The sequence below is a fragment of the Pinus tabuliformis genome, chromosome Q (assembly GCF_031772625.1).
Source record: "Pinus tabuliformis cultivar Carrire ecotype Pingquan chromosome Q, CPIR1, whole genome shotgun sequence".
Classification (NCBI taxonomy): domain Eukaryota; kingdom Viridiplantae; phylum Streptophyta; class Pinopsida; order Pinales; family Pinaceae; genus Pinus; species Pinus tabuliformis.
The window spans coordinates 1,228,937,192-1,228,949,244 of record NC_142296.1 but is presented as its reverse complement, the minus strand read 5'-3'; the positions used below and the strand labels follow the sequence as shown (position 1 = coordinate 1,228,949,244).

The following is a 12,053-nucleotide window of genomic DNA, read 5'->3' as shown; positions in this document are numbered from 1 at the left end:
AGTAAAGTCATTTCCAGCACTCCAATACACAAGCACACTAACAACTCATAAGTCACTGGAACTTGTAGATATAAAGTGATCTAATAACTAATTTACATCCTTGATCTTTCCGCTAACATCAAAGACAAGCTGATTATGAGTTACCGTAGTCAGTCTAAACTAATTGAGCTCCCATTCCTACATGACCTAGTTAGATTGACCATAGGAATTCCCCCTAGAATAGGATACCTTGTTTTCCTTAGCCTGAAGTGTGGGGCAATGCCACCAAGGTGACAATGGGTGGCTTGCCTGATAGTGCCCTTAAGCTCTTCTGTTGAGCTTAATTCCTTAGGACTTTTCCTCCTAGGTGAGAATTTGAGTGGTAACACAACCAGCCAAGCATCATCTCAACGCCATGGATCCTTCCATTGTGTTTGGTAAGAATCCAAAACAAGCCTACATCAAAAGTTGTATCAATATAGGCTGGACTCTCTAGTACATCATAGCTGCAAAATGAAACTACATTACAAATATGTCAGCCAATACAAAAAATTGAACAATATTAGCATGTTCTTGCACATTCTAACTCAACCCAATGTTGAGAATGACTCAAATAAAATCTGAAAAATGCACATGACATCCCATTATCAACCTCCAAATTATCATATATGTGTCTCTCTAAAGGCAAATCTACAATTAAAACATTAATAACATCTTCAAGCAAAGAGGATGTAGGTTTTTCCAACAATAAACTATCTTCTACAAAGTATGATGCTGAAGTATGAGATAAAATTTGAAATTTGAAAATGAAATTATGTTGACTATTTGATGGCTGGAAACCATTGTCATAAAATCCACACTCAATAACTTGCTGCCCCAAACAATTTCAAACACCAAAAACACCCTTTCAGCAAGAAAAACACAAGTAAATTCACACAAATCTGAATAAATAGATGGCTAGAAATTTCCAATCCTTTCATCATCCAAATTCTACAAAATTCTGAACTATGTATAGTAGAAAATGGATGGAAAATTTATGCCTCATTATTGTCATAAACACGATTTAAAGGCTGAAATAAATCTAAAGTATGCATGGAAGAACAAAGCTGAAAAATTTCTGATTTTACCACCTCATTTTCAGCCAATTCATCCACAACATAAGGCTGTATAAAAGCCCCAAAATCTGCACTATCATATTCACAATTTTCACTACTAGTATCATAGTCGAAGTCTCCAAAAAATTTCCAACAATCCACATCCCCACTATGATTACTAATAGGTAAAATCACATCTATATGGCTGCCCTTCAACAAATCTAAACATTATTCTTCTTCCAAGGGTTTGTCTTGTACATTGCTTTCCTCAAAATCACAAGAAAATACTCCATCAAAATTGGATTTTCAAACGTATCAAAACTTACCAAACCCTTTCCCACGAGGGGCAGCTCGATTGGCGATTGCCTTGTTATGAAGTATTGTGTAAAGTTTAAACCATGAGATTCAAAGTTCAAATACCCCATGGGTCAAACCAACACAAACAAAAAACAAAAAAAACAAAAAATCTTACCAAACCCTTCACTTCTTGAGTGAATAAAGTGGATGCTCATCACCAATAACGTTCATATAGATCTTCAATGGAAACATGAGGTACTTCCTCATGTACTTGATTTTCCATGGGGGATGAGGTGGATACTTCAACAACAATGTTTTCTTGACTTGCAACTATCCTAAGGTCCTCAAAAAACTTCTCATACTTGTCTTCTTCATAATGAGGATCCAATGCTTGAGAAATACTGCAATAAAATTTGCAAGTGAAGTAATTTCTTTCCTACCAAAATTTTCATACTATTGTAATGCCTCATCCTCAAGGGTACACGCAAAAATCATCATTTTGACATCTTCATGAAAATACAAACATCTGCCATAATTTCAATGAATGATGCAACATGTCATAGAGCTGAATCATGATATCAATGAAATATTTCAAAAGAATCAAGCAAATCCAGATCGTAAACTTCATTTGGAAATCCCAAAATGCCCAAGAAATCAAATGGAGCATAAAAATCAACTATGCAACTAATGCCATGACTCTTCACTTCTAAATTTTCAGATATGAACATGGAATCTATGAACTAATATCTTCATACCTCTTACAAAAGAAAGTGGAGTCAACAAAATTAATCTTCCATGCCTTAACAATGTTGTTTTCTGCACCTTACAAATAACAAGTCTCAAAAACTACAAGGAACAAGGGTTTTGCTCTTCCAATGGAATCGCCAAGATGAGAATAAGATCTACAAATAACTAATGCCATGACTCTTCACTTCTAAATTTTCAGATATGAACATGGAATCTATGAACTAATATCTTCATACCTCTTACAAAAGAAAGTGGAGTCACCAAAATTAATCTTCCATGCCTTAACAGTGTTGTTTTCTGCACCTTACAAATAACAAATCTCAAAAACTACAAGGAACAAGGGTTTTGCTCTTCCAATGGAATCACAAAGATGAGAATAAGATCTACAAATAAACACACTCATCAAAGAATATGGTTGGTCTAAAATTGTCTTTGAAAGTATGGAATTTATCCCTACCAACCACACCAAAATGTCACAACAAAATCAAACACCTCAAAATGTAAAGTATCGAGTAAAAAACGTTAGTTTGTGTAACTCAAAAAGGCTACCCAGTATCCATTCAGTAGGTCTTCATCTCACTTTAGACTTGTGTTAAGTTCCTCGACTTGTGTCAAACCTGAAAACTACATTTCCACACAAGATTCCTTAATTTTCAGATTGACGCAAGTCTAAAAACCTAACATAAACTATCATACACTAGACTTAAAACTTGGTTGAAACCTGAATATACATACCTTTATCGGAAACACTTCAAACCATATGCACAACCAAACAAATTGGTCCATAAACACCTTATTGACACACCTAAACAATTGGACTTTCACTTGCCTTAGGGATACCCCCTTGAGTTGGAGAAGAGAAAACCTAAAGCAAAAGGAAAAGCTACTGAGGTGACAATGGGTAGCCCTCTTGAATTACACAAACTAACTCCTTGTGCTTGGGCTTTACATTTTGGGGTGCTAGATTTTGTTCTAACATTTCCCATTTCACATATTCAATGTAATGTATTTATAATATTCACAATCGCACCTATGCTTTATGCACACTAAGATAACACATATCAAATAAGTACAAGGTGAGTATTACAAAGGAAGACTACAAATCAAACATAGATTGGCCAAGCTGAACCACAAGGAGAACAAAATTCCGATTCTATCAAAAAGAGCAGGTTCAAACCCTAGTCAATACAGCCATTGCATAGGAATAAGACTATTTTAAATAAATATTGAAGAGTTTTGAAGATAAGTAGAATAGCTTTGAATGAAGTGAAAACATACTTGAGTGAGACACAGGATACAAGAGGGTAGAGCTGTGTTCAGTGCTTTCCAAATGTCAAGTAATTGACCAAATTAAGCAACTAAGTTGGTTGCATCATGCATTAATGTTGATTGCACCCAACATTAATCTCATGTAGTATCTAGCATGCATTTTCAACTGCATCCAGAACCAGACTCTGATATGCAGTTGAATGGTTCAGGGAGAACTTGACACTCAAGTTGCCTTCTGATACTCTGATTGCAGCTTTACACATTAACATAAAAATTATAATTATGAGTTATCAGAGATTGCATGCATAGTTACAACCAACAGTTTATGTGGCTCTTTGCTTGGCAGACACCTTATCCAAATCTTGTATGTGTATTCTACAGCATTGCTGTTGACCCTGATAATTCGTAAGAGCCAGTTCAATGAATAATTTGAGTATCCAAACTCTGTGAGAAAGAAAACGTAACAATCAGTGTGTATGCATTCAATCATTAACGATAGATGTATCCTCGGTGTTGATTTCTACCTCGAGTTCTTATATATTTCCCTTAACTATGAAGGAAACATGTTAGGTTAGTAGACAGACTTCTCAGCATTAAGTGTCAAATTTCAATTCATAATTGCTATTTGTGTGACATGCCTAGCTGACATGCTTTGGCAAGCATATAGATTTTTCCATGCCAATACCTGATGGGACATTTTGAATGGTTTTCCTCGCATACTCTTTGTTAAAAAAAATTGACTCCGAGAGTGATGCGTCATCTCTCTTTGGGTCATTTTAATTTCCCATGAGAAAAACAACCTGTTTCATCACAGAACTCTGACCTTGGGAGTGGATATATATAACCTGTCAGATGAGATTTTCAGATATACGAAAGTTAACATTGAATAGTCTAAAATTGGAAATTTAGCCAGTAAACCATCACCAACACCTTTTCTTCTTGTGCATATATACCGAATGAATTAAAAATAATGCAAATTGTTCTATTCTATTTTACTATTTGAGATGCTCTTCATCCCTGCAAGTATCATACCAATAAGCTACCTACATTATACAATATTACAAACCTACAAAGATGCATGTACTTATTTGAAGCAAAGGCATATTTGCCAACGATAGTTTGAGCAGGATGTTCTAGTGGAATGGCAAAAGTGCCACATGCCTGGGAAAGAAATTTCACCTTCAAATCCCCCTTCTTGAAGGGTTGCTGCCTTCAAAGATAGGAGGGAATGCACTAGGATCTTTAGCAGTTGAATGTTACTCTCAATTTGAATTTTGATCTGTCAGTTGGCTACATAATAAATATCCTCTATTAACCCTAGTAATAGGTGCCTCAAGCAAGAGTACTATCCAAACATAATGGAAAAATTAACAGAGTTACGAAGGCAGCAAAACAAATTAACATGGAGGCTCAGAAGTTGGTATGTACTGAATAATAGATATCATGAATGCCATAAGGAAATCAAGCAGTATGAAGAACATTTTGTACAGGAATTTTGCAGTGCCACTGGACTGTATTGACAATGTCTGAAGGATTAGAAGAGATACAATTCAAATAAAAAAATTGGGCAGGATAGAAACTCCTCCATGAAGGCTAGCATGTTCTAATTATCATGAACATCAAGTGGTCTCCCAGAAAAGAGCAGAAATAATTTTTCCCTTTAGAATCTAGGGATAAAATACAAGAGGACAGGCAGCAGCTATCTCAATTTCAAATCCACTCTATTGAATATTCCCTGTGGTGTAGAATTAGAGGTAATATTGCCTCAAAGATTTTCTATAGGATTGCCTCCAAATAAGGCCATTTTCTGAGTGATAGATCTTCATGGCACAAAGTGTTCAGCGCAGCAAGGGAGGAAATTTAGATACACAATAACAAGTATTTAAAACAAGGGTTCATGGTGATGGAAAAGACAAACATAGTTCTTTCAGGATGGGCATAGGTTATAGAACCTTAAACAAACCATTATCATGAATGAGTTCCTAGCACCCACGGTTAACTAATATCAAACTATCAAATATATTGAAATTGGTTTGACTATTTGGAAGGCAACTTTCATGAAAAAATATTATAAAATAAGAGTCCAGAAAATGTACAACCAAAAGGACAGCACAAACAAATAAGGACATGTACAGTTTCAAGGTGATGTCTGCTGGCCATGATTATGCTCCACCAGCATTTCAGTATTTATAATTCACAAAGAGTATTTTTTGCAGTACCACTAGACTGTCACTGTATTGCCATTGTCTGAAGGATTTAAAGGAGATAACATTTCAAATGAAAAATTGGGCAGGATAGAAACTACTCTGTTTAGGCTATACATGTTCTAATTACCATGGACATTAAGTGGTCTCCCAGAAAAAAGAGGATATAATTTTCTCTTTAAACCCTAGGGATGAAATACAAGAGAACATGCAGCAACCATGCAATGTCCATATCCACTCTATGCCCCATGGTGTAGAATTATAGGCAATATTGACCCAAAGATTTGCTATAGGATTGCCTCCAGAGAAGGGCAGTTTCCAAGTGATGGGTCTTCATAGCACAAAGTGTTCAAACAGCAAAGGAGGACATTTAGATATAGAGTAACAAGTGCTTGGAACAAGGTGTCATGGTTCTTAGCAAGAGCCCCTCTGATGGTACCATGCTGATGGCCGAGACAAACATGACTCTTGTAGCATGGGCATAGACTATAAAACCTTAAACAAGACTTTGATCAAGAACAAATTCCTAACACCCAAGGTCAACTTTAGCAAACTCTCAAAGAGACTGAAATCAGTTTGACTATTCAGTGAGACAAGTTTCATGACAAAATATCATAAAACCAGAGGCAGAAAAGGTACACCCAAAAGGCAAGCCCAAACAGACAAGGGCCTGTACAGTTTCAAGGTGCTGTCCATTGGCCGTGACAATGCTCCACCAACATCTTAATATTTATGATTCACTAACATGATTTGGAAGCATTATATAGACAAAACTGCTTTGGCTTCCTTGTAAAATATCATAATGTTATGTGTATCATGGATATCAAAATTGGTTATACGGACACAGATAATGGTATTAAAAACAAGGGTTTACATTTGTGTTCACCTCCAAAATAATTTGATCTCATACTGCACTGGTTTTTAATGGGAAAATAAGAGAATATATACAGTGATTAACTAAAAAATAAATGAAAATCCAATAATTGTAGAATGCTAATGTTCAAAAGGCAGGGTGAACTGAAGTCGATACTTGCAATGGTACTCAAAAACAAGGGTATATAACAATGGAAACAGGAATCTTAAAGTCAAAAAAATTCCAATGTTATCATTAACAGTGCTCGGATGGAGAACAAGTGCATTGAAAGTGTCTGTCTTTGATAAAGATTTTTTATCATTTCATCGTCTCAGGGAAAAATAATTAACATGAGATGCTGTCACATTTCTTTCACTGAAACAGACTTCACTGAAGCAAAAAAAATCCATTCCTCTTTTCTCCCTTTTGTTGGTAACCTTAATTATTGAAAAGAAAAGAGGAAATAAAAGCTCATAATTGGCCCTAAAAAAATTAAGGAAGATTGAATCATAAAATTGAATTTTACCTTGCCTTCATCAGGAAAAGCATGGCACGCTCTTCGCAGTCTAAATAGGCCACCTCAACTTCGCAGAAATCATCATAAATAGGTGTCCCAGGTATCCATCATAGATGACGCTTCTGACCAGCTTCAACAAACTTGTTCTATTCACAGAAAAACTAAAAAACAAATAGCATCTATTTTGATTACCTCATAAACCCAAAATGTCATAACTACAGAATGGGAAAGAGACAAGCTATACAGTGTAAATTATAATCTGAGAGAAGTAATGGTTGTAGCAAACCTTAGTGGCAATAAAGTCATATCTATATGATTCCACTGGGAAAAATATTGTTCGTATCACATCAGTTTGGACCTTGGGGTTTGTCTATGCAGATAGGTTATTAACCCTCACATTACAATTATAACTGTTTCAGTTATCCATGAACGTGCAATTCTTGGAAGTGATCACATTATTGAAGATGTTATTCCTGCATTGAAAGCAAAACTAAGCATGCCCTCTAGCTCCAATTTACAATAAAAAATATAAAGTAATGTCAGTAACTACCCAGAAATTTCCTTTGGCAAATCAAGCTGCCTCTTGACAATGCCTAGCCATTTGCTAGCGTATACAAGGAGCCGGCCCTTTTATTTCAACCATTAAAACGCTAATTCCTGGAACTGCATTTGCTCTACTTTATGACCACCCTCTCCATAAGAACAATGGAAGTAGAGAATATGCATGTTAACAAAGATTGCATTTCAATGAGTTAAGCTCGGAAAGTTCGGAAGCTGATCAAATTTAATTATTCATACGACGATACAAATTTGGAACCACTCAGTTGAAGTGAAAGATGCAATCTTGAGCCTTCAGGGATGCCTAAAGGAGCATTAGTACAACATGAATTGTCAACCATGTAAAGCTCCCAGTCTTTGATCCCACATTTTTCCAAAGCAGAATTTACCCTCTGTGCCTCGTCTTTAGATGGCCAGGTTCCATCCGGAGTGACAAGAACTGCCCCTGTATAAGATTGTCCTGCTGCCCGAGCTGCTCCACTGTAATAGAATAGCCCCCAGCTTAAATCATCTGTTACATCTACAATTCTCCAAAACTCTTTTGAGACAACTCCATTGTCCAACACACTGAAGATAAAAGTCCCAGGAATAGCTCCTCTTTTGACCCGGTACCTTCTTCTCCTCCAAATGACCTGCCCATCCAAGGTCTGTACTTGAAACACTGGCTCATACCAAAATGACCCTTTTGCTTTACCCCTATAGAAGAGTTGATATTGGCAAGGAAATTGATCATATGCAGGATTTTGTCCGGCTACAACACGCCAGCTAGATTCTAATTCACCTAACCACCCAACAAAAAGGTCTTCTGCAACCTCATGACTCAAGAGACTCCCTCTAAAAGATGAGAGGGGCTGAACATCGGGTTTCATGGAAATTTCAGCATCCAGTCCAAGGCAGTTGTGCTTCTGCAATACACATAGAGAAAAAGCTTCAAATTTTGGACTCTCGTATGATGCAATGCAGCGGTAACTGCACACCTGATCAGTTGGCGCACACTTATTGAGACAAACAAGAGCTTTTCTGCAATTGGGGTCTAAAAGGCAGTCCAATATCTGAGGACCACAGTTCTTTATCATACAGTACAGAGTGGAAATTCCTTTTGCACGCAAGCTTTTCAATATGGGTACTGGCCTCACATAGGAATTAATCAGAAGAAGTAAAGAAAAACGAATATCTTCACTGTTGCAACGATCCCATGCCTCGTATACAGTTCTCAAAACTTCTAAGGCCGTCTTGTTTCCTTGACGAGAAAGGAGGAGATTGTCTATTATGTTGGCATTGCTGGTTGAGACCTGTAATCCTCCTAACTTGTTCTGAAGAACAGGAGAGCAATGAAAACAGACGACAGTAGGAATTCTTTCAGTGTTTTGCAAGACCCACTTGACAGAATCATGATTTTGGACACTGATAATTATCAAAATATCAGTTTGGGCCAGAACTAACTTAATTTCCTTTTCTTCAGAAGAAGACGACGAATCATGTACAGGCTGAACCAAAACCCTGTCTGTAAACACAAACATTTCATAACCTTCATCTACCCATTTCAGTCTTGTCGCCTGCCAAATATACCCACCACAAACATTTCCATCCATACATTACAATGCTACAAATTTCGACAAAAACGTTCACTTTAACAGAAAAATTGCATGTAACATCCCAATGGGAATATACACTTGCTATTGAAATTTAACCATTCAATATAAACAACTGGGTTTTCAGTTGCATACCGTGTGATTCATGACATCCTCCCATGGCACATCCTTTAATGGACTCACACTTCCATCTCCAACTATTGAGACAAGCTTTGCCACTGCTTGGTTGGAGAACGTTTTGTGATCATAGCTCGTCTCTGCCACATTTGAAATGGGTTTGCACTTGAACTTCCTGCTTAATTTAGCGGGCGAAATTGACGGAGGAGAAAAGGGGAAGGAAAGTAATCTGCTCCCCGAGTGACATCTTTGATACTTGTGACACTTTGGTAGAGACAATGGGATACTGCATGAGCAGATTGAATAATCCCTCACAATATTTTGATGGCCAATCATTGTTTTGGCCTCCATTGCGGATGTAACTGAACATATAGAAGGAAGCGAAATGGGATTTTAAAGAAGGAATTCATATAAGGTTATGAGATTAAAGCAAAACATAATGCAGGAGTCCTTGGTCATGGTGTTTGATTGGTAACCACACACAGAATGTCTGTATAACCGACTTAAAAGCCACCATTCGACTGTAATGGATTGCACTCACAATTGGAAGCGATTAAAGGATTTGTAAGACGATGTCTCTAGAACGTATAGAAGGAAGCCGTGTGGGATTTTCGAGAAGTTTGAGAAGGAACTGATATGAAGTCAAACCAAGACAGCATACTGTAGTCCTTGGTGTTTGGTTGGTAATCACACAAAGAATATCAGCCTAACCAATTTAAAAGATGCAGTTAGATTGTAATGGACGGTACTTACAATGAAAGGAAAACGATGTCTCTGGATTAAAGATTCATTTTTTTTCAAAAAGGAAAAAACCAACTGGGTTAGAGTAGATAGAAGTTGTTTTGAAGAGTTATATAGTTTAAAGGGAAAAAAATTATTTTAATGTTTTTGAGGTTAAATATAGTTTATTGGACAGATTGCTTTTCTATTTGGTTGAAGTCTCACAATAAATGCTTTTAGTTTCTCCACAAACTCCTCGCTAAATATATTATCCCAAGAGCTCGCTGCAAGAATATTTGCGTAACTTTCTCTGTTGTGTTTGAAGGCCTCACATTCTAAAATGAAATGCTAAGAATATTTGCGTAACTTTCCCTGTTGTGTTTGAAGGCCTCACATTCTAAAATGAAATGCTTTTCTATTTCCACTTTTCCAGAAGAACAAAAAAAATACACTCTTTCCTCTCACACTTCTTTTGGCATTTTCCAGCGCCTTGTTTCACAACAGAGTTGATGAGAATTAGTTCTTAACTGAGAAATAAGAATTTTGGCTCTCCAAGAAATATTGGCCTCTATGTACGTTTTTTGTTGATGACTATGAGTGGGATTAAACACTTTAATATAGTATTTTTGCTTTCTCCCTAGTTCCTTATCCCAAATATGTTTGTCGAACTTATCCATAATGAAAGCTTTTATCTCTTTGTTGTTTATGGGACACATGTTCAAGCAAATACCTCATTTACTAAACTATTTGTTATTTTGCTGCATCCAAGTCTTCTTTCTTTTGCACAATATGTCATTAAAGACAACCTTAGGCCATCTGCCCTCTTCCATTTGCTCAATTTTTTTAAGTATCTTATGACTCGTACTATAGCAATTGCTTCAATAGGAGTAGCCCATGTTTCACTTAACCGGATAGCATAAGGAACTGCATTTTTAATCTTGAATTTGTTTGTAATCAAACGCTTCTGAGTTTTCTTAATTTGTTTCCACTACATGTTAGATGTACTACTGGCCCACAGTTCACAACCATAGAGAACCATCGAAATCACCAAAAGCCCAAAAAGAATTTGAATGGTTTTCCAGTCTCATAACTTTGTGCTTCTACACCTATTTTTAAAAGCATAAAATGCTTTCCAACCCCCCAAAGTTCTTTTCTTTCTATAGCCATCCCTGAGATTTTTGTTGAAGTCAATTCCAAGGTATTTGTAATCCATAACTTCTTCCAGAATGTTGCCTTTAAAGTAGAACTTATGTTGTTTATGTTTTCTTTTTTAGAGAAAACCACTACTTTCGTTTTGCCAATATTGACTTGCATCCCCACCCTTGTACAAAATGCTCAAGGGATAGTAAGTGCTCTTGCAAACCAAGAGCAGATTTAGCAATCAGAATAAGGGCATCTGCAATTGCATACAAAAAAAGTCTTATAACAAACTTGCCCAAATGGTTACCATCACCCCCTTGTGAATTTAACCACTGCTCAAGCTTGTCAATATATAAACCATAAAGGATAGGAGACAATGGACAACCTTGCTTGACCCTGATATCACTTCTAAAACTTTCAGAACTGCCTACTGAAGATCTAATTTTCACTTTCACCTCTTCATACAGCCTATGCACAGTTGCTGTCAAATGTTTAGGAACCCCAAGTTCCTCCATTCTGTGCCATAGGTTATCCCTAGGAACTGTGTCAAACATTTTTTTGAACTCAACAAAGCAACAAAAGGCTTCTTCCTTTTTCTCCCAAACTTTTTCAATGATGTGCCTTAAAGTTATACAATGATCAACTATGGAATGTTTAAGTTCCCCATGTAATTTATGCTTTTCAAAATAGGTGTAGAGAGGTAAAGTTATGGAACTGGAAAACCACTCAAACTATTTTTGGGCTTCTAGTGATTCTGGTGGCTCTCTATGGTTGTGAACTGTGGGCCAGCAGTACATCTGACATGTAGTGGAAACAAATTGAAAAAATTCATAAGCGTTTGATTACAAACAAATTCAGAATTAAAAGCGCAACTCCTTATTCTATCATGTTAAGTGAAACAAAAGTTACTCCTATTGAAGCAATTGCTATGGTGCGAGTAAAATAGTTTCTCATGTAACATATATG

The 12,053-nt window shown here is 36.5% G+C and overlaps 1 protein-coding gene across 3 annotated transcripts; it reads right to left on the bottom strand.

The window, feature by feature from the left end:
* Positions 1 to 308: 308 nt before the first annotated feature.
* Positions 309 to 9,871, bottom strand: LOC149224244 (violaxanthin de-epoxidase, chloroplastic-like). 3 transcript variants are annotated; one of them, XM_089386052.1, is made up of 4 exons: positions 9,246 to 9,871; positions 7,247 to 9,074; positions 6,970 to 7,121; positions 309 to 498 (listed from the first exon to the last, which is right to left on the bottom strand). In XM_089386052.1, the coding sequence occupies exons 1-2, from the start codon at positions 9,576 to 9,578 to the stop codon at positions 7,749 to 7,751; spliced, it is 1,659 nt and encodes a 552-aa protein (XP_089242178.1). In that variant the 5' UTR covers positions 9,579 to 9,871; the 3' UTR covers positions 309 to 498; positions 6,970 to 7,121; positions 7,247 to 7,748. The 3 variants fall into 3 exon arrangements, with proteins under 3 accessions (XP_089242178.1, XP_089242177.1, XP_089242179.1); XM_089386051.1 differs by having other exon boundaries at positions 6,970 to 9,074; XM_089386053.1 differs by having other exon boundaries at positions 309 to 485; positions 6,970 to 9,074.
* Positions 9,872 to 12,053: the final 2,182 nt, after the last annotated feature.